This window comes from Brachionichthys hirsutus, chromosome 13 (genome assembly GCF_040956055.1).
Source record: "Brachionichthys hirsutus isolate HB-005 chromosome 13, CSIRO-AGI_Bhir_v1, whole genome shotgun sequence".
NCBI lineage: Eukaryota > Metazoa > Chordata > Actinopteri > Lophiiformes > Brachionichthyidae > Brachionichthys > Brachionichthys hirsutus.
Window position 1 is genome coordinate 13,168,899 of NC_090909.1, and position 26,325 is coordinate 13,195,223.

The 26,325-nt window shown below is 45.8% G+C and overlaps 1 protein-coding gene across 1 annotated transcript in view; it reads right to left on the reverse strand.

Annotated features, from left to right (window-relative positions):
* thsd7aa (thrombospondin, type I, domain containing 7Aa) overlaps positions 1–26,325 on the reverse strand; it is a 139,649-nt gene that overhangs the window by 54,171 nt on the left and 59,153 nt on the right. Inside the window, exons 4-12 of the mRNA XM_068746976.1 lie at positions 25,284–25,462; positions 20,478–20,633; positions 19,000–19,203; positions 14,765–14,959; positions 5,280–5,520; positions 4,439–4,554; positions 4,071–4,200; positions 2,255–2,358; positions 755–949 (exon numbers count right to left, since the gene is read on the reverse strand). Of these exons, the coding sequence (XP_068603077.1) occupies positions 755–949; positions 2,255–2,358; positions 4,071–4,200; positions 4,439–4,554; positions 5,280–5,520; positions 14,765–14,959; positions 19,000–19,203; positions 20,478–20,633; positions 25,284–25,462 (1,520 nt within the window). The remainder of the gene's footprint in view (positions 1–754; positions 950–2,254; positions 2,359–4,070; positions 4,201–4,438; positions 4,555–5,279; positions 5,521–14,764; positions 14,960–18,999; positions 19,204–20,477; positions 20,634–25,283; positions 25,463–26,325) is intronic.

Below are 26,325 nucleotides of genomic sequence, written 5' to 3' on the forward strand. Positions count from 1 at the left end.
GTGAACCTGTGACTCTCTGGTCATGTTGACATGAACCTGTGTCTCTCCGGTCATGTTGACCTGAACCTGTGTCTCTCTGGTCATGTTGACGTTAGCCTGTGTCTCTCTGGTCATGTTGACATGAACCTGTGTCTCTCTGGTCATGTTGACGTGACATGAACCTGTGTCTCTCTGGTCATGTTGGCGTGATTCTGTGTCTCTCTGGTCATGTTGACCTGAACCTGTGTCTCTCTGGTCATGTTGACCTGAACCTGTGTCTCTCTGGTCATGTTGACGTGAACCTGTGACTCTCTGGTCATGTTGACATGAACCTGTGTCTCTCCGGTCATTTTGACCTGAACCTGTGTCTCTCTGGTCATGTTGACATTAGCCTGTGTCTCTCTGGTCATGTTGACATGAACCTGTGTCTCTCTGGTCATGTTGACGTGACATGAACCTGTGTCTCTCCTATCATGTTGACATGAACCTGTGTCTCTCCTATCATGTTGACATGACATGAACCTGTGTCTCTCTGGTCATGTTGACCTGAACCTGTGTCTCTCCGGTCATGTTGACCTGAACCTGTGTCTCTCTGGTCATGTTGACCTGAACCTGTGTCTCTCTGGTCATGTTGACATGAACCTGTGTCTGTCTGGTTATAGATCGACCCCCCAGTATTCTGTGGAACTATAAGACTTGCTCCACAGCCGGGGTCCCTTCGTGTCTGCAGGGCTCTAACTTTTTAATTGCTCTTTGCATCCTTTCATGTAATCACCAATGAGCGTCCTCTTGCGGCTCCGGACGCCCACACAGTCAGCTGAGCAGGGGGAGAACCTGGACCAGCTGCTGAGCTGACAGTCTTCCTGGCAGGGCAGCTGGCAGGGCTGCGTGACCGGCGGCATGGAGCTGGCAAACGTCAGGCAAGCTTCAACGTCTGCCTGGCCGCCGTCCTGCTTCCGACAGGACACAGCTGGGGAGGACGAGAGCAAACAGAGGTGTGTGAGGAGGACCGTGTAACTGGTCCACAATGGTTCCCAACAAAACCATGACCTGGCACACTAACCCCAGACACCTGGTTTAGAATTTTGAAAACCCCTGTGTCTTTCATGATGGTTTTGATTGGTCAGCACAGTGGCATGTAGGCAAGTGGGTGTTTGTTACTATGCCAACCATCTCCTGGACAGGTCTTTATTCAGGACCGCTGTCCTGCTGCACTGCCATCTGGTGCTGCCTGCAGTATCGACACATGCTATACATATTTACATATACCCGCAGCAGACGCTAAATGCATGTTGTAAATATATCAAATGCTAATAGTCACGCCGGAAATCTCTAGGGGTGTCAAATTATCGCATGAATTGTGATTAATTAATTCCAGTCCTATTTAGCGCATTTTTAATCGCGTTAATCTAATTTTTAATCTCTAACTTTACTGCTTCTATACTTCCTTTATATAAAATCCTTTAATGCGCTTGGCATGCGTGTGTGTGAGTGTGTGTGTGTGTGAGTGTGTGTGTATGCGAGTGTGTGCGTGAGTGTGCGTGTGCGTGAATGTGCGTGTGTGTGAGTGGGGGGGGTGTACGTGTGTGTGTGAGTGTGTGCGTGTGTGAGTGTGTGTGTATGCGAGTGTGTGTGTGTGTGTGCGTGAGTGTGCGTGTGCATGAATGTGCGTGTGTGTGTGTATGCGTGAGTGTGTGTGTGAGTGTGTGTGTATGCGAGTGTGTGCATGAATGTGCGTGTGTGTGTGTGGGGGGGGGTGTACGTGTGTGTGTGCGTGTGTGTGGGGGGGGGTGGTGCGTGTGTGTGAGTGTATGCGTGAGTGTGTGTGTATGCGAGTGTGTGCATGAATGTGCATGTGTGTGTGGGGGGGGGGGGTGTACGTGTGTGTGTGCGTGTGTGCGTGTGTGAGTGTGTGTGTGTGTGTGCGTGAGTGTGCGTGTGCATGAATGTGCGTGTGTGTGTGTATGCGTGAGTGTGTGTGTGAGTGTGTGTGTATGCGAGTGTGTGCATGAATGTGCGTGTGTGTGTGTGGGGGGGGGGTGTACGTGTGTGTGTGCGTGTGTGTGTGGGGGGGGTGGTGCGTGTGTGTGAGTGTATGCGTGAGTGTGTGTGTATGCGAGTGTGTGCATGAATGTGCATGTGTGTGTGGGGGGGGGGGGGGTGTACGTGTGTGTGTGCGTGTGTGTGGGGGGGGGGGGGGGTGGTGCGTGTGTGTGAATGTGCGTGTGTGTGTGTGTGTGTGCGTGTGTGTGTGCGTATGTGTGTGTGTCCTCACCTCGAACCTGCATTCCTGGCCCACAGGTCTCCTGAGCAGCAGGACCGTCCTGACGGACCGACCACGGAACCAGCTGGCACCGCCGCCACTTGTGTGTTTTCCATCTGAGAAAGAAGAGTCAGAGTTCTGGTGAGGGGGGCGGAGCCTGATGCCTGTTGGATGGACCCAACAACAAGTTGTGTATGTAAAAACAACAACAACTTCAGTCAATCACGCCGGCCTGTTTGAAGTGATGAATGACATCATAATCACAGGTGTCTTAATGTTCACTGACGTGTACCTGAAGTATTTGGACCTTGTACACAGAGTACACATCTATTATTGAAGATCTTGTATTTCCTGATGAGTCAATCCTTCATATTGTAGAAACAGTTCGTTTTTACAGGTTGTATTTATTATTTCATTATTTAGGGCAGTGGTTCTTAACCTTGATGGAGGTACCGAACCCTTCTTTAGTGAAAAAAATATATGTTTTTTTCCGATTCAAGACAGGTATATGATTTTTTAATGGTGCACAAAATGAACCGTGCATGAAATCACCTTCTTCAAAGAACAAAACCAACACAGTGCATGAACTCACTAGAGATTACAAACCGGCCAATCAGGGTGATTCTGCTGTTGCCTTTGAGAGACCAGTTCAGGGCGTGGCTTCACCTTGGGGCCGCTCTCGTGTCATGTTCACATCAAAGTCTGTTCCTTTTCTTTGTTTCTATGTCCAGCATCCTCAAAGGATTGCTCTCAAAGATATGTTGTAACAAATGGTATTAAACATTCCAGGGTTTCTTAGCAACAACAATTCCTCATCTCCATGTAGCTTCAAAAAGTGTTCCTTCATCTTTGTCAGACTAGAGCTGCTCAACTTGTCATTGAAGTCATGCAGATACTAACATTATTGTATTTAGTTGTTTTTTTTGTTTTGTATTGACTTGTCGTGCAGTATCCTCCTGGGACCCAGCCCGCCAGTTAGCATGTCCTCTGTAATGGACAAATGTCCACTACAGAGGACATGCTAACTGACTGGGTCTCAGGAGGATATCTTTCAATAAATATTTTTTTTAATAATGCCGGTAGGACGCTGACTCTCATGACGTTCCGTGATACATGTGAATCCATGTTGTAGTGTTGTGAGATGTGTCTCGCTCCTGTGTTGGGATGGGTCGCTCATTGTGTGAATGTGAGTGCGTGTGGGCGCGTGGGCGCGTGTGGCTAAAGTGTGCGCCCCTCCCCCCTGAGAAAGAGACAGAGAGAGAGAGAGAAAGAGACAGAGGTATCGAGGAAAAGGGACTTTGTTATTAAGTGTAAGTGGAATAAAGCAGCTTCATCTATCCAGCTAGTCTGCGTGTCCCTTTAGCATTGCTGCACTTTAGCTTCGTTCACCAGCGTGAAGTCGGCTAGCTAACCCCGGAGGAGAGGAGTGATCTCCCCGGGATCACCCAAACACGGTTCGGAGACCAGAACCGGAAAGGGTTAACAACATATTCATCCGACCACTTTCTTTTTTTGCTCGACATAGTTAGTCTGGATTAAAATCACACGACGCACGACCAGGACAGTCAGATGTTGAGTACTCAGTGCACTAAATTCCCACAGCACTGATTGGCCAAGAGGGGGCGTGTCATCACGAATTGACACGATGAGTCGGGTCTGTCTCGACCTCCACGGCGGAGGCTCCGCTGAACCCCTGAGACCAACTCACCGAACCCCGGTTAAGAACCACTGATTTAGACCAATCAGAACTTCATGTGAAGAAACAGAGGAAGGCTTAAAGACTAAAACCACATCGCTCGTCCTCTTCTGAGGACAGATGGACAGTTACCTCAGTCCTGGACAGACAGACGCCGCCTCACACTCTCTCTCCTGGGTCAGCACTTCAGGGCAATCCTGTCCCCCATTGGCTGGTGATGTGATGACGATGCGCTTCCTGACCTGCTTCTTCTTGGTGCCACCTAAGCAGAAAAGAAAGGAGACAGAGACCATTTAGTTCCACAGACCTGAGAAACTGGGGACCAAGATTCGTCCATTCGTCCATCGAAATCGTCTCGTCTTCAGCCGCTTCTCCAAAATACAGGAGCCGGTCCAGCTGGCCATGCGGGGCACACCCTGGATGAGTTGCCAGCTACCTCAGATGTCTTTATTGACGTGCTGCCGGAAGCCCCCAGTGAACGCCCCCTTACTGCTGCCTACCTGCTTGGCATGCTGGGGGGCAGGGGCTCCAGTCGCTGTACGGGGTGACGACACAGTCTCTCCTGCAGGGCAGCAAGCAGGGCCTGACCGTGTCTGGACGCAGACTCTCTGGACACCTGCAGGGACACCAGAGACATGCTCAGACGCTGTGATGAACAAAACCCATCGAGTGTAACTCAAGTCAAGTCAATAACTTTATAATGTCAGTCATGTCTTTCTTGTTGAAACACGACTCTTCTCTGGTCTAAACGCTGCTCGGTTTATAATACTGCTAATGAGGGTTCCACTGATCTCCACTGATTGGTTGATTACTTTCACTTCATGGATTTCACCAAACGTGAGGCATGAATTCGATCAGGAAGCAGCCCGGTTTGCTGGAACTGGTTGTCACGGGTTCGAATCTGACTCTCGCCTTTGTGTGAGGAGTTTGGATGTTCTCCCCGTGTCTGCGTGGGTTCTCTCCAGGTTCTCCTCGTGTCTGTGAGGGTTCTCTCCGGGTTCTCTGGTTTCCTCCCACCACCAAAGACATGCTAATTAGCCGGATTGGTTGCACTAAATTGCCCGTAGGTGTGAGTGTGCGTGTGAATTATCTGTGTGTTGCACTGCAATGAACTGGCGGCTTGTCCAGGGAGACAGACATAGAGACAGAGATATATGTTCTCCTACAGATTAAAGTTCCAATGCAGGCTCTAAAAGCTGATCACCATCGAGCTTGGCCTTCGAGCTTGGCCTTCGAGCTTGGCCTTCGAGCTTGACCTTCGAGATTCGCCGCTAATTCAGAAAGTGGCTCAAAGCTGACTGAAGAGTTTTGCTGATTCTGTGTATGAATAATTAGAATTACTTTTTTGGAGGAACCTGGCCAACGTTGACCCGGACACAGATGACCTTGCGGGTTTGCATCCCCACTGAGCAGGAGGCATCGTCTCCTCCTGTCCTGTCCACAGATGTGTTGGTGGCCGGGACGTAGGCGTCCTCTATGCACTGACCCCAGGAGCCGGTCTGCCAGTGGTACACTGTGCAGGGATGGTCGTTGCAGGTCTTCACCTCCTGCAGGGCACTGATGTTGGGACACCGGAGTCCACCTGAAAATCACAAAGAGCGAAAACCAAGAATTAACTGGACTGGTTCAAGTCTGGTTGAAGACGTTTAACCTTCATCCAAGAGGCTTCTTCAGTTCTCAAGAGAATGCATCAATATCTTTCTGTCATCTGTTTCACAGACACAAACTACATTAACTCAGCAAATAAGAAATGGTTTTCTATTGAATCTTCATCATGGAATAGAGTAGTAATATTATCCAGAGAAAGAACACCCTTTCTTTTTAGTGGGGCCGTCCTTGGGACAGAAGACGAGCTAGTAGCAGGAGACATCCTCAGAAAGGTCAAGTAATGCAGTTCTCAGACACTTATATGAAATATCTGAGCCAGTCTTTGGTCCAAACAGCAAACAGATGCTGCAGGACAGCGTCCCTCATTTCTGTCTCAAACAGATGCTGCAGGACAGCGTCCCTCATTCCTGTCTCAAACAGATGCTGCAGGACAGCGTCCCTCATTTATGTCTCAAACAGATGCTGCAGGACAGCGTCCCTCATTTCTGTCTCAGACAGATGCTGCAGGACAGCGTCCCTCATTTCTGTCTCAGACAGATGCTGCAGGACAGCGTCCCTCATTTATGTCTCAAAGAGATGCTGCAGGACAGCGTCCCTCATTTCTGTCTCAAACCGATGCTGCAGGACAGCGTCCCTCATTTCTGTCTCAAACCGCTCTGTCAGAAATGCTCTAAACGCGGAAGAAAAGGTACATTCATAGCGAGCACGCTACCATGGTAACCGTGAGGGACTTTTCAGCACAAACAAAACATTTTTTAGCAATTTTCGCCGAAACATTACCACAGAAAATTTACTTTATCCACTCTGCTCTTCTTCAACTCATGCAAGAGGAGCAGGACGTGCGGAGTGCAATCAGAGGGAGAGCGTCTCTACACACACACACACACACACACGGCGCGATGACGGCAATAATCTCAACATATTTTGAATCAAGGCTTTATTTTAAACTTTCTCCCTCATCTTCTTGTGTCACCACCACAAACATCTTACATATCTGAACGATAGAGCGTGTAGTTTCAGCTCGATCTGACAATGACCCCCCCCCCCACACACACACACACGGCGTGATGATCCACGAATAAACGGAATAAAAATGCTTTGAATCATCCATCCATCCCCCCGGAATGAAGATCGACCGGCTCAGCTTCCTTTTCACCGTGACGGATCGGCACTGCTGGCAGTATTGCGGACGCAGCACCAATGTTTATCTCTGTTTATCTCTGTTTATCTTTGTCTATCTCTGTTTATCTCTGTTTATCCCTGTTTATCTTTGTCTATCTCTGTTTATCTTTGTCTATCTCTGTTTATCTTTGTCTATCTCTGTTTATCTCTGTCTGTATCTGTCTATCTCTGTTTATCCCTGTTTATCTCTGTTTATCTTTGTCTATCTCTGTTTATCTCTGTCTATCTCTGTTTATCTTTGTCTATCTCTGTTTATCTCTGTCTATCTCTGTTTATCTTTGTCTATCTCTGTTTATCTCTGTCTGTCTCTGTTTATCTCTGTCTATCTCTGTTTATCTCTGTCTGTCTCTGTTTATCTCTGTCTATCTCTGTTTATCTTTGTCTATCTCTGTTTATCTCTGTCTATCTCTGTTTATCTTTGTCTATCTCTGTTTATCTCTGTCTGTATCTGTCTATCTCTGTTTATCTCTGTTTATCTTTGTCTATCTCTGTTTATCTCTGTCTATCTCTGTTTATCTCTGTCTATCTCTGTTTATCTTTGTCTATCTCTGTTTATCTCTGTCTGTCTCTGTTTATCTCTGTCTGTATCTGTCTATCTCTGTCTGTCTCTGTTTATCTCTGTCTATCTCTGTTTATCTCTGTCTATCTCTGTTTATCTTTGTCTATCTCTGTTTATCTCTGTCTGTATCTGTCTATCTCTGTTTATCTCTGTTTATCTCTGTTTATCTTTGTCTATCTCTGTCTATCTCTGTTTATCTTTGTCTATCTCTGTTTATCTCTGTCTATCTCTGTTTATCTTTGTCTATCTCTGTTTATCTTTGTCTATCTCTGTTTATCTCTGTCTATCTCTGTTTATCTTTGTCTATCTCTGTTTATCTCTGTCTGTCTCTGTTTATCTCTGTCTGTATCTGTCTATCTCTGTTTATCTCTGTTTATCTTTGCCTATCTCTGTTTATCTCTGTCTATCTCTGTTTATCTTTGTCTATCTCTGTTTATCTCTGTCTATCTCTGTTTATCTTTGTCTATCTCTGTTTATCTCTGTCTGTCTCTGTTTATCTCTGTTTATCTTTGTCTATCTCTGTTTATCTCTGTCTGTCTCTGTTTATCTCTGTCTATCTCTGTTTATCTCTGTTTATCTCTGTCTATCCCTGTTTATCTTTGTCTATCTCTGTTTATCTCTGTCTATCTCTGTCTGTCTCTGTCTGTCTCTGTTTATCTCTGTCTATCTCTGTCTGTCTCTGTTTATCTCTGTCTATCTCTGTCTGTCTTTGTTTATCTCTGTCTATCTCTGACTATCTCTGTTTATCTCTGTTTATCTCTGTCTGTCTCTGTCTGTCTCTGTTTATCTCTGTCTATCTCTGTTTATCTCTGTATATCTCTGTTTATCTCTGTCTGTCTCGGTTTATCTTTGTCTATCTCGGTTTATCTCTGTCTATCTCTGTTTATCTCTGTCTGTCTCTGTTTATCTTTGTCTATCTCTGTTTATCTATGTCTGTCTCTGTTTATCTCTGTCTAGCTCTGTTTATCTTTGTCTATCTCTGTTTATCTCTGTCTGTCTATCTCTGTTTATCTCTGTTTATCTTTGTCTATCTCTGTTTATCTCTGTCTATCTCTGTCTGTCTCTGTCTGTCTCTGTTTATCTCTGTCTATCTCTGTCTATCTCTGTTTGTCTTTGTCTATCTCTGTTTATCTCTGTCTATCCCTGTTTATCTTTGTCTATCTCTGTTTATCTCTGTCTATCTCTGTCTGTCTCTGTCTGTCTCTGTTTATCTTTGTCTATCTCTGTCTGTCTCTGTTTATCTCTGTCTATCTCTGTCTGTCTCTGTTTATCTCTGTCTATCTCTGACTATCTCTGTTTATCTCTGTTTATCTCTGTCTGTCTCTGTCTATCTCTGTTTATCTCTGTATATCTCTGTTTATCTCTGTCTGTCTCTGTTTATCTTTGTCTGTCTCTGTTTATCTTTGTCTATCTCTGTTTATCTCTGTCTATCTCTGTTTATCTCTGTCTATCTCTGTTTATCTCTGTCTGTCTCTGTTTATCTTTGTCGATCTCTGTTTATCTCTGTCTGTATCTGTCTATCTCTGTTTATCTCTGTTTATCTCTGTTTATCTTTGTCTATCTCTGTCTATCTCTGTTTATCTTTGTCTATCTCTGTTTATCTCTGTCTATCTCTGTTTATCTTTGTCTATCTCTGTTTATCTTTGTCTATCTCTGTTTATCTCTGTCTATCTCTGTTTATCTTTGTCTATCTCTGTTTATCTCTGTCTGTCTCTGTTTATCTCTGTCTGTATCTGTCTATCTCTGTTTATCTCTGTTTATCTTTGTCTATCTCTGTTTATCTCTGTCTATCTCTGTTTATCTTTGTCTATCTCTGTTTATCTCTGTCTGTCTCTGTTTATCTCTGTTTATCTTTGTCTATCTCTGTTTATCTCTGTCTGTCTCTGTTTATCTCTGTCTATCTCTGTTTATCTTTGTCTATCTCTGTTTATCTCTGTCTATCCCTGTTTATCTTTGTCTATCTCTGTTTATCTCTGTCTATCTCTGTCTGTCTCTGTTTATCTTTGTCTATCTCTGTTTATCTATGTCTGTCTCTGTTTATCTCTGTCTAGCTCTGTTTATCTTTGTCTATCTCTGTTTATCTCTGTCTGTCTATCTCTGTTTATCTCTGTTTATCTTTGTCTATCTCTGTTTATCTCTGTCTATCTCTGTCTGTCTCTGTCTGTCTCTGTTTATCTCTGTCTATCTCTGTCTATCTCTGTTTGTCTTTGTCTATCTCTGTTTATCTCTGTCTATCCCTGTTTATCTTTGTCTATCTCTGTTTATCTCTGTCTATCTCTGTCTGTCTCTGTCTGTCTCTGTTTATCTTTGTCTATCTCTGTCTGTCTCTGTTTATCTCTGTCTATCTCTGTCTGTCTCTGTTTATCTCTGTCTATCTCTGACTATCTCTGTTTATCTCTGTTTATCTCTGTCTGTCTCTGTCTGTCTCTGTTTATCTCTGTCTATCTCTGTTTATCTCTGTATATCTCTGTTTATCTCTGTCTGTCTCTGTTTATCTTTGTCTGTCTCTGTTTATCTTTGTCTATCTCTGTTTATCTCTGTCTATCTCTGTTTATCTCTGTCTGTCTCTGTTTATTTTTGTCGATCTCTGTTTATCTCTGTTTATCTCTGTCTGTCTCTGTTTATCTTTGTCTATCTCTGTCTGTCTCGGTTTATCTTTGTCTATCTCGGTTTATCTCTGTCTATCTCTGTTTATCTCTGTCTGTCTCTGTTTATCTTTGTCGATCTCTGTTTATCTGTCTGTCTCTGTTTATCTTTGTCTATCTCTGTTTACCTCTGTCTGTCTCTGTTTATCTTTGTCTATCTCTGTTTATCTCTGTCTATCTCTGTTTATCTCTGTCTGTCTCTGTTTATCTTTGTCGATCTCTGTTTATCTATGTCTGTCTCTGTTTATCTTTGTCTATCTCTGTTTATCTCTGTCTGTCTCTGTTTATCTTTGTCAATCTCTGTTTATCTATGTCTGTCTCTGTTTATCTTTGTCTATCTCTGTTTACCCCTGTCTGTCTCTGTTTATCTTTGTCTATCTCTGTTTATCTCTGTCTATCTCTGTTTATCTCTGTCTGTCTTTGTCTATCGCTGTTCATTTTTGTCTGTCTCCGTCCATCGCTGTCTGTCTCTGTTTATCTTTGTTTATCTCTGTTTGTCTCTGTTTATCTTTGTCTATCTCTGTCTATCTCTGTCGATCTCTGTCTGTCTCTGTCTGTCTGTCGATCTCTGTCTGTCTCTGTCTGTCTGTCTCTGTCTATCTCTGTTTATCTCTGTCTGTCTCTGTCTGTCTCTGTTTTTCTTTGTTTATCTTTGTTTGTCTGTTTATCTTTGTTTATCTCTGTTTGTCTCTGTCTGTCTCTGTCTGTCTTTGGCGATCTCTGTCTGTCTCTGTTTATCTTTGTCTATCTCTGTTTATCTCTGTCTGTCTCTGTCTGTCTTTGGCGATTTCTGTCTGTCTCTGTTTATCTTTGTCGATCTCTGACTATCTCTGTCTGTCTCTGTTTATCTTTGTCTGTCTCTGTCTGTCTCTGTCCATCTCTGTCCATCTCTGTCCATCTCTGTCTGTCTCTGTCTATCTGTCTCTGTCTATCTCTGATGCCGAGTTGTCAAATACTTTTAATGTCTTTTTCTCTCGATTTGAAAGGTCTGACTTCGCCCACAATGTTACCAAGCTAAAGAACTCCCTGGTATCTCAAAGTGAGGTGTTGATATGCCAGGATCAGGTGACGGCATTATTAAAAAAAACAAATATTAGGAAGGCAGCTGGTCCAGATTCTATCTGCGGTCGCACTCTTCATCACTGTGCTGACCAGCTTAGTGGAGTCTTCTCTAGCCTCTTTCAGATGTGTGCTGATCAGTGCCAGCTTCCTGTAATATGGAAGAAGTCAACCATAATTCCCATTCCTAAATCCAGAACTCAGAAAGAGCTGAGTGAGTTTAGACCTGTTGCGTTAACATCCTTGGTAATAAAATCCTTTGAGAGAATTTTAAAGGATGAACTTTTGCCCTTGGTGTCCGATAAACTCGACCCCTTGCAGTTTGCTTATCAATCTCACAAAGGAGTAGAGGATGCAAAGCTCTTCATTTTAGATACCATTTTTAAGCACTTAGAGAAGCCCACGTCACACGCTAGACTCTTATTTGCTGACTTTTCTTCAGCTTTTAATAAAATACAACCGTACATTTTAATCGATCATCTTATTGGTTGTTTTAAGTTGCCAGATCAGCTTTTACTGTTGATTTTAAACTTCTTAACTGATAGGAAACAGCAGGTCCTTGTTAATGGAGTCATGTCGGATGTCTTGGTGTCCAACACAGGCTGTCCTCAGGGCTGTGTTTTGTCTCCTCTTCTTTTTATTCTTCACACAGACGACTGTAGGTCCAGTAAAGAAGGGAGCTACCTGGTAAAATCCTCTGACGATACAGCACTTTTATCCCTTCTTCCAGGCTCAGCGTCAGACCATGCTGGTGTCCTGCCTGCATTCATTGAGTCGATGACGACTTCCTTGACTTTAATGTGTCAAAGACAAAAGAGGTAGTTGTCGATTTTAGGAAAAACTGTGTTGTACCTAAACCCAGCTCTATCAACGGTAAAGACGTGGAGATCGTTGGCTCGTATAAGTATTTAGGAACTGTGTTATACCTAAACCCAGCTCTATCAACGGTAAAGACGTGGAGATCCTTGGCTCGTATAAGTATTTAGTAACTGTGTTATACCTAAACCCAGCTCTATCAACGGTAAAGACGTGGAGATTGTTGGCTCGTATAAGTATTTAGTAACTGTGTTGTACCTAAACCCAGCTCTATCAACGGTAAAGACGTGGAGATCGTTGGCTCGTATAAGTATTTAGTAAAAACTGTGTTATACCTAAAGCCAGCTCTATCAACGGTAAAGACGTGGAGATTGTTGGCTCGTATAAGTATTTAGGAACTGTGTTGTACCTAAACCCAGCTCTATCAACGGTAAAGACGTGGAGATCGTTGGCTCGTATAAGTATTTAGTAACTGTGTTGTACCTAAACCCAGCTCTATTAATGGTAAAGACGTGGAGATCGTTGGCTCGTATAAGTATTTAGGAACTGTGTTCGATTCCAAACTCAAGTTTGATGTGAACACTGAGAACATTGTTGAACAACAAAGGATCTACTTACTGAGGAAGTTGAAGTCTTTTAACGTCTGTGACAAAATGCTGACTATTTTCTATCAGTCTTTTATTGAGAGTCTCTTGACATTTTCTTTTGTTTGTTGGTTTGATGGTTTGTGTGTCAAAGACAAAAACAGTTTAAATAGCTTAGTTAAAATCTGCTCCAAAATAATCGGAGTTCTGCAGAGAGATCTGCGCTCCTTCTGGGAAAAACAGGTGGTCAATAAGGCCAAATGTATCATTTCCCAACATGACCACATCCTGAGCTCCAAGTTTGCTTTACTGCCCTCAGGTCGCCGCTTTATCGCCCCCTGTAGGAGAACAAATCGTTACTCCAAGTCGTTTGTTCCTTCCGCCATTAGGCTGTTAAACTCTTCGAAAGACACATTATAATCATCATTACTGAGAATTTGTCCATATACTGAGTGTCTTTTTTAATATATATTTTTTTATTTTATTATTATTATTTTATTTATTTATTTATTTTTTATTAGGTTTGTATTGTATGGTCTGGTAGACTGCTTAAACTGAATTGTCCCTTGGGATAAATAACGTTGTCTGAATCTATCTGTCTCTCTCCCGCTCCATAAAGTGTCTCGTTCAAAGTGTTTACAACACACTTTGAACTTTGTGAATTTGAGTTTGTACTCTTTTGATGCTGCTCTGTTGTGAATGTGCATTTCATGTACTGTAGTCCAGAAGACAAGATAAAATGATCCCAGAGACGTAACAGATCCTCTTATCTGCTGCCACGCCAGACACTTACCAACAGCATCCTATTTCTTACGAGCAACCAGGTATAGCATGAAGGGCTCCGTTCTCAGCGTGTGTTGTTAGCTTGGGGAGTGTGGTTTCAATCCAGAGTCATTTTGTTTGGTATCATTACAACTAAATTCTACTACCCACTCCTCACCTCGAGCACTTTGTGCTACAGAATACTCAATGCTACAACTAATGCCGAAGAGACTGTTGTCCGGTGACACCTCTATGTCCTTCTATTAAATGTATGTATAAATCCTACAATAGCAAAAATCACTTGCTCTCATTTAGGACATCCAATAAGACTTCACCAAAGATTGGACGGACCAACGACAGAAGAGCGGGACCTTGAACAAAGGGAGGCTAAACCCTATTGTACAGTCCTGTTGAAGCAACACGGAGTCCTGCAGCATTTAAAGCAGACTGGTGTTGGCACGACCCACTTCTCACTTCTCAGTTAGCTTTGAAGAGAGAATAGAATAGCACTTTATTGTCATTTCACACAGTGATGCAATGAAGTTAAGTAGGCTCCGCACAAGTACAATAAATAGTGAAGGTGAATTGCCACAACTTTTGCAGCTGCTGCAGAGCACAGGAGAATAACGGAATATATCAGATCACACAAAGAGAAGAGCCAAATGAGACAATATGGTAGAAGAAAGATCAGATTTATAATCATGAAATTGTGCGATCTCTCAGGTGTTAGAATCACAGTGCAAAATCAGATCTTCTCATGCATGCTGAGAGAGCAGACAGAGAGCAGACAGAGAGCAGACAGAGAGCAGACAGAGAGCAGATAGAGAGCAGACAGAGAGCAGATAGAGAGCAGACAGAGAGCAGATAGAGAGCAGACAGAGAGCAGACAGAGAGCAGATAGAGAGCAGATAGAGAGCAGACAGAGAGCAGATAGAGAGCAGATAGAGAGCAGATAGAGAGCAGATAGAGAGCAGATAGAGAGCAAACAGAGAGCAGACAGAGAGCAGACAGAGAGCAGACAGAGAGCAGACAGAGAGCAGACAGAGAGCAGACAGAGAGCAGACAGAGAGCAGACAGAGAGCAGACAGAGAGCAGACAGAGAGCAGACAGAGAGCAGACAGAGAGCAGACAGAGAGCAGACAGAGAGCAGATAGAGAGCAGACAGAGAGCAGACAGAGAGCAGACAGAGAGCAGACAGAGAGCAGACAGAGAGCAGACAGAGAGCAGACAGAGAGCAGATAGAGAGCAGACAGAGAGCAGACAGAGAGCAGACAGAGAGCAGATAGAGAGCAGACAGAGAGCAGATAGAGAGCAGACAGAGAGCAGACAGAGAGCAGACAGAGAGCAGACAGAGAGCAGACAGAGAGCAGACAGAGAGCAGATAGAGAGCAGACAGAGAGCAGATAGAGAGCAGACAGAGAGCAGATAGAGAGCAGACAGAGAGCAGATAGAGAGCTCATAGAGCGCTGATAGAGAGTGTTGACACATTTGTGTGAATCTGTTTTAGTGCATATTTCTCCTTTGCTGAGGGAAACAATAACAGAGTTGCGTTTATCTGTTTTGTTCAGTGTCCTAGCGAAGGTTGAAGTGTGCGTGCTGCGGAATCCTTACCTTCTCCTGCGTTATAGGCCAGGATGGAACGAGCTCGGATCTGCTTCCCCTCTGAGTTTTTCCCAGAGCATGTATGGGAGCACCGGGACCAGGGGGTCCAAGGGCTCAGGGCGCAGTCTTTGGGACAAGGTACCTCACAGACAGTCGGCATGGGCAGGATAGCATCCTGGCAGGGCTGCTGCTCCACATGCGCACCTGGACGGAAAAATAAGGGATTTCCTTTGGTTTTCAGATCTTATGATGATGCTTGTTACATTACGACAATGGAGAGCAGCACTGTTGCCTCGCAGCAAGAAGGTCCTTGGTTCAATTCCACCTGATGTATTCTGTTTTCTTTTTCTCCCCATGCCAGCATGGGATCTCTGGCTTCCTCCCACCACTAAACCCCTGACATTTAGGGGGGGGGACTGGCGGTCAATGAGCTGGAGCCTTACCCGGGATGGACCCCGCCTCTCACCCGTTGCTAGCTGAGCTCGGCTCCAGCAGTACCCCCAATTGCTGCTTCAGGTCAGCGGTCAAAGACGAGACAACTACAATTGTCTTGTCTTCAAGAAGATGAATGACACCATGGGGACGTGGTGATGAAAGCGTCATGTGTGTGTTAGTGAATGTTAGACAGTTTACAGAAGAACTAGTTATCGAGCTAACACGGATGAATGCATGTTACACAGTTTAGACGACAACTACCGTATTTTCCGGATTATAAATCGCGGTTTTTTTCATAGTTTGGTCGGGGGTGCGACTTATAAATCGGAGCGACTTATATATGCTTTTTTTTACAAAATCTGTGAGCGCAGAGACAGTAGCCTACACATTTCTATAACAGGTGTTACAGGGAACTCTGTGACCCGTCAGAATCTGTCGCGGTTTCTGGAGGTTCAGAGTTATCTGTCACACGTGTTATCTAAAAACACAAATTAGAAGGGCTGAATGAAAATGTCGCCGAAAAGAAAGTCATATTCCGCGGCTTACAAGCTTCAGATAGTGAAATATGGAGCCGAAAACGGCAATCGAGCAGCAGAAAGAAAGTTTGGAGTGAGCGAAAAACTTGTAAGGGACTGGCGAAAAGCGGAGGTTACGCTTACTGAAATGAAGAAAACAAAGAAAGCTAATCGCGGGCGACAAGCTAGGTGGCCGCAGTTGGAGGAACGAGTTCACGCATGGGTGCTTGAACAACGTGCTTCTGGGAGAGGTTTGTCAACGGTGCAGTTGCGTCTCCGCGCCCAGGTGGTTGCCAAGGAGGTGAATATAAACGGCTTTGCGGGAGGACCTTCTTTGTGTTACCGCTTCATGCAGCGCAAACGCCTCTCTATCAGAGCTAGGACGACACTGTCCCAAAAACTGCCAGCGGACTTCCAAGCCAAGGTTGACAGTTTCCGCGCGTTCATTGAAAAGCATGTAAGTGATCACAACGTGACACCGGATCATATTATTAACATGGACGAGGTCCCCCTCACTTTTGACATCCCCATGGGCCGAAGTGTTGCAGAGAAAGGGCAAAAAAGTGTGAATATCGTTACAACTGGTCATGAGAGATCACACTTCACAGTGGTGCTGGCATGTTGTGGAGACGGATCAAAACTGCCACCGATGGTCATTTTCAAACGAAAAACCATGCCAAAAATCCAATCCTCCTCAGTTGAAGTCGCCGTGAACGAGAAAGGGTGGATTGATCAAGAAATGATGAACTTGTGGCTTACAAAGTGCTACAATAAGCGACCGGATGGCTTCTTTAGAGCACGCAAAGCTCTGCTTGTGATGGATAGCATGAGAGCGCACATCACACCACAGTTAAAAAATTAATTAAAAGTTTTCAACTCCATACCTGCCATCATCCCTGGAGGCTTAACCAAAATACTCCAGCCACTTGATATCTCCGTGAATAGGAGCTTTAAGTCAGTTTTGCGTAACCTGTGGGAGCAGTGGATGACGGATGGAGAGCACAGCTTCACGGCAACCGGGAGAATGCGCCATGCAACTTTCCTGGAAGTCATTGAATGGATCGACAAAGCATGGGCTTCAGTGACAACCGCAACCATCCTGTCGGGATTCAGAAAGGCTGGAATAATTGGAACTGCAACTGACGACGAGTCTGATGTAAGCGACGTAGAAGAGGAAGCGGCGTCTTGTCTACCTGCCGAGTTGGGGGAGTTGTTCAAAAGTGACACCGAGGATGAAGATTTCCTTGGATTTCGTGATTCGGAGTAAAACCTGATATTTTGGTAAACTTGTTAGCATGTTCTTTGTGCTATATGTTGTTTGGTGTTGGATTTTATCAAATAAATTTTCCCCAAAAATGCGACTTATCCTCCAGTGCGACCTATATATGGTTTTTTCTTCTTAATTATGCATTTTTTGGCTGGTGCGACCTACAATCCGGAGCGACGTATAATCCAAAAAATACGGTAGTTATCGAGCTAACATGGATGAACGAGTGTTAGACAATTTAGAGACTATAAAGACTATACTCCTAACTGACTTTTTAATGTTAGGGACTGATGTGAGCGGACCCCAGAGAACAGAGACGGTGGGATGGTTGATGGTATTTTAGTGATATAAATTCTTCATGAAAAAACAACAACCTGGAGCTGCACACAGGTTGCGGGGTGGCTGAAGCCAACGAAATATATATACAGTAGTCCCTCGATATAATGCGGTTCATTTTCCACGACTTCGCTGCTTCGCTGAGTTTTTTAATGCAATTTCAGATTTTTTTTTTGCACTTGAACGCGCCTTGAAACGGCGCAAGACGAAGGGGCGCGGTCGGAGGAACTGTGAAATATGCGCGAGTTGCTATTAATCACTTCTTATGTGTTCAACCTCGTAGGTTGATCATTAAAATTAAATTCGTTATTTCTAAAAGCTATCATGTTTATTTGTTAAGCGTTTGTTTAATAGCGCTCTTATTCTCTCTGTAAAAAGAGGCTTTTATTTTGTAGGAGCATAAACGTCACGTCCCTTTTGGGTTTTGTTTCTTCCTGTTGATACATGTAGCCGCTGCCGTTCCGCTGTGCTAAGCTATCCAATAAAGCAGCATGAGAGGCTAAAGACAGCACAAGTAGAATATTTGTTCTTCTGCACTCCAAGCGGCTCTTTCCTCGACCTGCACGCCTTAACATTATTAACAGGAAAACGTTTACTGTACGTGTACTGTACGTGTACAGGCTGTAATGTTTTACAGCCTTAAAACATTTATGTACATGTACAATAATTAAAATAAAATAAAGATCACTACATTGCGGATTTCACTTATTGCGGGTTGTTTTTGGAACGTAACCCCCGCGGAAAATGAGGGACTACTGTATAACAAAAGACACAGCCGAGCGAAAAAACCAAAAAGCAAGCTCTAATACAAAGTGGCGACTGGCTGGTGCCTCAACGAAGACGGAAACATAAAACTCAGCCACACGTGAACAATCTGACCACAACAAACTAAACAACAAACTAAACACAACCTGGCGAATGGACTGGCTGCGGTCGACACGGGCGAGACGGGAACAGAGACGGGAAGTGGCATGGAGACGGCCAGCAGAACCAGCGAAAACCACACAATAATCCGACGGGGAGCAGCGGGCGGAGCAGAGGTTATGAGGGCTGCTGGTGATTAGTGAAAAACTGTCTCAGGTGTGTCTGGGGTGACCGCAGCCAATCCGCACGCCGCAGGTCCTGGGTTGGCAAACACAACAGGTGTACGAGATAAGCCAAATTAACAAGTGCAGCAACATGACCCTCACAATTAACACACACACACAAACACACATACACACACTCCTTTGATGTAGTACAAATGGAATAAGAATGTAATACATTATGTTATTTGGCTCGTAATTAAAATGAATGAAAAGTAAAAAGCTAACTAATATAGGCATTTATATAATAATATAATAAAGCATTTTAGCCCATGTCCATTTTTTTGTTTTTTGTGACCTCACTTTCTTCCTTTTTTTGGATTTTGAGACTCTGCCTCTGACCTTCCATATGTGCATATGGGATGGCAGGAACCCAGAACTGTCGCATCACCAGATGCTATGTAAATACTCCTCGGTAAATTTGTAACCGGTTTGAACCGGCCTCCAGACTTAAAGAAGCATGATAGCACTACATCCGGTAGCGAGAGACAGGAAGAGGAAGCATATTGGTGATGGAAGGATGTGAATGGCCAAACTCAGGTCAATAAAGTCAGGTTTAATGTTTTATAATAAATGTTATGCTAATTGTCTCAGGCATCTACTCACCATCACTGTTGACACACTGTACTTGTGGGATTTGGGTTCCTGGTCCACACTTCTTCTCATTATCAGGGATGCACTCCTCCAGCTGAAGCACCAGCCAGTCAAAGCAACTGGGCTCCTCACATGGTATTGCCTCCACGAGGTGGGGGCAGTTCCCTGTCCCACCCATTGGTTCATTGACAATCTTCCTCTTCCTCAGTTTGAAACCTGAAGCAACAGTAATTTTTTATGATTGGAATTAAATGGACGCAAAACGGCCCTCAATGATGGAAACGTCCCTCCTTGAGATCTGCAGAAATGTACTCAAATTTCACAGAATCAATGTTCCGATTATTGCATCCAATCCCGTGAACATTACTCCGTGGCCTCCCTGTGGTTGATGTGTTACCTGAAATCGTTGTTAGGTTTCTTTAACATGGCATTCCATTCAGAACTTGACAGGAATGCCGAGAGCTTTACCCGATGACTGTGGTGGCTGTTAATTTTCCTCACGAGCACTAGCATTTATCCTAAGTAGCTAATGCAGGCAGCAACGCCTTGTTGCCTTCTGTGTTGGTTCCGAGGCTCAAAGGCAGGGAAGAGGGTAGCCCAGCCAAGCCAAGCGGAGGTCACCCACCCCCTGATCCACACTCCAGTGTGTTAAGATAGCAGAACCCTGAAACATGTAGGATTCAGGTGGAGATGGATGGATCTCATTCATTCGTTTTCTTTACTGCCTATGTTGTTTAGGGAAGCAGGGTACACCCCAGAAGAGTCACCCCTTTATTGCAGGATCACTGGGATTCTTTTTTCCTTTCATTTCTGTCTCCGTTTACCACTCCAAACATTTTTTCCAATCAGGCAGGTCTAAAGCACATGCTCCCTGTGCAGGGATGGGAATCGTCATTTCTTGGAATCGTTTAGCACGTCCTCTCTACTGCAGGTAGCTAACTAACACTAGAGGGAGCTCAAACAACAACCTGGTTACACCCTCCTATTGTATTTGTATTTTTTTGTCTTAATCTGACAACCAAAATAAAAACTCATCATGCTACTGTGTGACTGTACTTGTACTCTAGCATGTTAGCACATCCTCTACTGCAGGTAGTCGTGGAGTGACTCTCCATTTAAGACGTTATTACAATAACTAACACTTCCTAGCATGTTAGCACATCCTCTACTACACGTAGCTAACTAACGCTGCCTAGCATGTTAGCACATCCTCTACTACACGTAGCTAACTAAGACCGCCTAGCATGTTAGCACATCCTCTACTGCAGGTAGCTAATTAACACTGCCTAGCATGTTAGCACATCCTCTATGCAGGTAGATAACTAACACTTCCTAGCATGTTAGCACATCCTCTACTACACGTAGCTAACTAAAACTGATTAGCATGTTAGCACATCCTCTACTGCAGGCAGGTAAAGCATAATTTTGAGAGAGGCATCCCATGTTAATTTGAATTTACAGCCATTCTAATAATAACGGTAAGGTTAGACCTTTTTTAGCTGACTGGTCCTGGCAGTTTTCGTAGGTGCAGGGTCCCCAGGCACTCCAGGAAGACACCTCACACTCAACAGGGCAGCTGATGTGGCACAGTTTAGCAGTGTTTGGGGGGGCAGCCAGACAAAGGTCGCTGTCCATTGGTCGAATTGCTGTGGAGGTAAATGATACAAATTAGGAACGGTGTTCTGTAGCAAAAATTATTGAAACATCATTTAGAGAATTCAGAGAATGGAAGTGGGAGAAAAAGACACATGAAAGATATCCTGAGCTCGATCGATTGGAATCATGCAGACAAGCTGTTCATTTATACTCCACTTTTCATCCTCCCTCGTTTCTTCACCTACGTTGTACATATTATGTGCCTTTTTAATTTATTGTTATCCTGCCCGAGGGGAGAGGGTCAAAAAGTCTGTGTCCAGTGTGAGAAGGGTCGGCTGTGATCCGACTTGCACGCCTCCGAGTCCTGGAGACATACAGGTCCTGGAGCGATGGCAGCTTGCAGCCGATCACACTCCAGGGAGGTGTTAAAGATGTCTGTGAAGACAGGAGTCAGGTCACTGGCACAATGTTTCAGGGTGGGGGGGGGAACATTGTCCGGCCCCGCAGCTTTACGGGGGTTCAGCTTTGTGAACTGTCTGTGCACATCCTGTTCCTGGATGCAGAGGACAGTGGGGGTGGGGGGAGAGTCTGTGGAGGCATTTGGCTGGTTTCCCTCCATGTTGTGGGTGGAGGAGGGGGTCACTGGAAAGTCCGGGGGGGGGGGTCGTTCAGAGCTCGGGGGGCTTTGGGCTTGTAGTTGGTAATGCCCCCCCCCCCCCCCCTCCAAACTGCTGCAGGGTCGTTAGCAGAGAACTGCTGCTGGAGTCTGCGTGAATATACTGATTTAGCGTTCTTCAGCTCCCTGCTAAACCTGTACTTCACCTCCTTGTAGCTGTCTCTGTCTCCGCTCCTCTTTCTCACGTCTGATCTGGCTGAGCTTCGGCGTGAACCAGGGCTTGTCGTTAGCGTAACTCACCCTGGTGCGCGTTGGTACAATGCGCTCCTCATTGTAGCTGATCCATGAGGTCACCGTGTACGTGTCCTCGTCCAGGTTGTCCGTAGCAACCCTAAATGTGTCCCAGTCTGTCGTCTCAACACGAGCGGAGCTCCTCAACAGCCTCACCAGTCCAGATCTTCGATGTGCTTGCTACTGGTTTAGCAAGCTTCAGTCTCTGTATGCTGGGATGAGGTGGATGACCACGTGGTCTGATAGTCCGAGAGCAGCACGTGGTACAGCGCGATAGGCCCCGCCCACCGTCGTGTAGCAATGGTCCAGCGTGTTCTCCTCTCTGGTGGGGCTTTAATAAACCGTCTGTATTTGGGAAGTTCCTGGCTCAGATTTCCCTTGTTAAAGTCACCAAGAACAATAACAAGAGAATCAGGGAAAGTCCGCTCCAAACATAAAATCTTTTCCGCGTGTGCACGTTGACCCTCGTGCACGTCGGCGGCCGGCGGGATGTAAACAGCTGCCAGGATGAATGAAGCAAACTCACGCGGAGAGTAAAATGGTTTACAGTGAATGAAGAAGTATTCCAGAGCAGGAGAACCGTGTTGGGCGATCGCAGTCACGTCGGAGCACCAGCCGTTGTTAATCTAGAAGCAGAGTCCGCCCTGCCGCCTTTGGCCTTACCGGAGAGCAGCGGGTCACAATCCGCACGCAGGAGGCAGAAATCCTCCAGCTGCAGCGCGCTGTCCGGGATCTGTGCGCTGAGCCACGTCTCCGTAAAGCACAAAACACAAGAGGAGGAAAAGTCCTTATTTCTCCTCATCAGCAGCGCCAGCTCGTCCATCTTGGTGCTGAGAGAACGGACGTTGGAGAGGAATATTCTGGGTAAGGGGGTGCAAGGTCCCGGTTTACGGAGTCGGACGAGAGCGCCGGCACGCTTCCCTCTTCTCCGGCGTCTCACTCGTTTCACCAAAACATGGACTAATTCTGCAGCAGAAACTAAAAAAACGGGTAAAAGGTCCGTGGGAGTCGTTGATCTAAAGTTTAGAAGCTCTTCACGGGTGTAAGAGCACGCAGACGCACAATTAACGTTAAAAAACAGACAACACAGAACGCACGAGAGCACCAGGGCGACCGTAGGAGGCGCCGTCTGGAATCGTGTAGTAGGGGACTCTGCAATATCGCCAGGCTGAGGAATCGTTCTCACTGGGCCAAAACAGCACCGAGAGTCAAACTTCTTCCGCTTAGCCACAGGTGCATGTTCCAATAGTCTTGTGTGTGTGTGTGTGTGTGTGTGTGTGTGTGTGTGTGTGTGCATGCCCTCGAGGAACATGGGACAGCCGACATGTTTATAGAACGGGGCAGCGTGGTTAGATACCATTTATCAATATCGAATCAGTAGCAGCAGCAGTAGTAGTAGTAGTAGTAGTAGTAGTAGTAGGAGTAGTAGTAGTAGAACGGTGCAGCGTGGTTAGATACCATTTATCAATATCGAATCAGTAGCAGCAGCAGTAGTAGTAGTAGTAGTAGTAGTAGTAGTAGGAGTAGTAGTAGTAGAACGGTGCAGCGTGGTTAGATACCATTTATCAATATAGAATCAGTAGCAGTAGTAGTAGGAGTAGTAGTAGTAGTAGTAGTAGTAGGAGGAGTAGTAGTAGTAGTAGAACGGTGCAGAATAGAATAGAATCCATTGGTGGGCCGTCAGGGCAATGATGAGAATGTGGATTAAGACTTAAGACTTAGAGATTTATATAATCAGCAGATCAGTTTCAGTCGGTTCAGATATCAGCGCTGACACTCGACCCCGGTTCTCGTGTCTGCCCCATGTTCCAATGAACATCCTTCCTGTTTCGTCATCTTTTCAGTCCATCCCCTGAAGGCGGGGCTTCACCCCGGCCAATCTTAAAACCGTTTATCTGTTACGTGACATCACTAATGAGACGTTCATGCAAATCAGTCATAGCAATACCAAAATAAATGTCGTGTCTTCCTAGTGTTATGTCGGCATGTAATTACGTTGTGGAATTCCATCTGGCATGGAAATCCCCGACAATATTCATGTCATATTATATCCCTTGTTTCTTCTTTTTTTTGTCTGCACTTGTGCTCAAGAGTGAAAACATGTATAACGTCAGTCACTGCTAGAGTTTTATGCAATTGTTGTGGCATGGCTGAGGGGGGGGGGTGCCTCACAGGTCAAACTGATAATAATATTCCTCCCATTTTAGCTTTGATCTGTTCTTGCTCGCCCTCCTTTACGTTTTTCTCTACCACTCTTTCAGAATTCATGTTCACAGGCGTGTAGAGTACCTGCTCTGTATGCTAATCGGGTCTGCGTGAATAAATGACTCGATTCCTCACGCTGGTACGCTTTTATTGTAGCTTGATGCTCACTAGCATAATTATTATAATTTGTATTATTACTTAGCTTTAAAACCATATCTATAAAGAACTGAAGCCTCTTTGTTCAGTCTGGGGGGGCTCTTCACAGTCTCCACCTTGCTCAGGTGTCCCTGTGCCAGATGTCCAGTTTTCCTCAGAGAGCAGCTGCCATTAATAACCTGCCCCCCCCCCCCCCCCCCCCCCCCCCCAGTGATGAAGCTGCTACACAGCATGTCAACGGTTTATCCTCGATAGACTTTCACAGTCACCTGAAGCAGTCCAACAGCAACTTTAAATATTGTGTTGTCTAGAGAGGGACACGAAAAACTCTAAACGAACATCCCATAAAACAAAAACACTCCATGCAAGGGTATAAAAGTAATCACTGATCAATCCCTCAGTTTCCAACCAGGCGTATAGAAAATCAGGACGACATGGTGATGCCTGATGGCAGCGGCCCCCAGTAACGGGCCGGGGCCAATGCAGCGGCCCCCCCAGTAACGGGCCGGGGCCAATGCAGCAGCCCCCAGTAACGGGCCGGGGCCAATGCAGCGGCCCCCCCAGTAACGGGCCGGGGCCAATGCAGCAGCCCCCAGTAACGGGCCGGGGCCAATGCAGCAGCCCCCAGTAACGGGCCGGGGCCAATGCAGCGGCCCCCCCAGTAACGGGCCGGGGCCAATGCAGCAGCCCCCAGTAACGGGCCGGGGCCAATGCAGCAGCCCCCAGTAACGGGCCGGGGCCAATGCAGCAGCCCCCAGTAACGGGCCGGGGCCAATGCAGCGGCCCCCCCAGTAACGGGCCAGGGCCAATGCAGCAGCCCCCAGTAACGGGCCGGGGCCAATGCAGCAGCCCCCAGTAACGGGCCGGGGCCAATGCAGCGGCCCCCCCAGTAACGGGCCGGGGCCAATGCAGCGGCCCCCCCAGTAACGGGCCGGGGCCAATGCAGCAGCCCCCCCAGTAACGGGCCGGGGCCAACGCAGCAGCCCCCAGTAACGGGCCGGGGCCAATGCAGCAGCCCCCAGTAACGGGCCGGGGCCGTTGCAGCGGCCCCCCCAGTAACGGGCCGGGGCCAATGCAGCAGCCCCCCCAGTAACGGGCCGGGGCCAATGCAGCAGCCCCCAGTAACGGGCCGGGGCCGTTGCAGCGGGGAACCCGCTTCAATATTCCCATATATAGATATAAACTGGTTGTGAGGAGCAGGTCGGACAGGAATCACCTTTGGAGGCAGATCCAGGTAAAGAGCCATTTATCTATTATCGTAATCCCATCAGTCCAAAACTATTTTAGAACTCGTCATAAATTCACTTGTGATTTGTGACTGTTGGTCTCGTGCTTGATATAATTTATTATCATATTCATGAATAATTATGAACCCATCATGATTCACACTGAATGCACCAACCAATCAGAGACAGCCATGCAGGAGAGTCACCTTCTTTATTCCGTAGGGGGCCCGGCTGAGGTGCGGCATCAGCGCTGCTCTGGACACAATAAGCCTCTCGAGTTTGAATCCCGCCTCCACACAATGTCTGGTTTCCACGGCGACGGTCCTGTTGGCTCAGCAGCACATCCACCCTGCACTCCGTCCACTCTGTGGTCTTCCAGCTGTGACTGAGGAAAGAAGGAGTCAAAGAGAGGAAATCTGACACACGTTATCAGTCATGAATCGTCTGTCCCAAAAACACATGATGGGACGAATCAGTTAATGAGTGCAGCAGAATGTCCTGGATCGGTTCCTGGATCAGTTCCTGGATCAGTTCCTGGATCCGTTCCTGGGTCAGTTCCTGGAGGTCAAGCAGATCTGCATCGTGAACATGAAGACTAACACAACATTTACGTTTCTTAACGCAAAGGCTTTTACCAGCCATGGCTCAGTGGCTCAACCAGCGTGGTGCAAGCAACCCGCAGTGTCATACATATACACATATATGTATATATACACCAACACCCGTGGCCTTACCTCGACTGATCCACAATCACAATGGCGCCGAGCACGCTTCGTCTGCAGCTTTTATATGTTTTTGTGACCACCAGGGGCGCTAACGCAACACAAGTCTGAATGACAAGTGGAATTTATACCTTTTTCTCCGTTACACAAAGAAGCTCTGCAAAGACTTTTGCTTCTTTTTATTAATTTTCACTAGTTCACGGTTTTTTAGCAACGTATCAAGAGGCGATTGTTACGTTGGAGAAAATCCGGTCGTTTTTCAAAATAAAACACCTCTTAGATGCTAATCGATCCAACGGAAATTGTATACATTAGTTGTTCTTTCTTTGCGGCCCGGTAACAAATGCCTCACGGACCGGTGGTTGGGGACCCCTGTATTGGATGACCAAGCCGTGACATCAGACATGTTGCAGGTCATAAGAAATCATAATACAGAATTTAACCTCCATGTCCAGTGGGAATGGAAACGCTTCCGAAAGGCTGCCGTTCTGCAGCGTAGCCCATCATGTCTGATGTCACGCAGGAT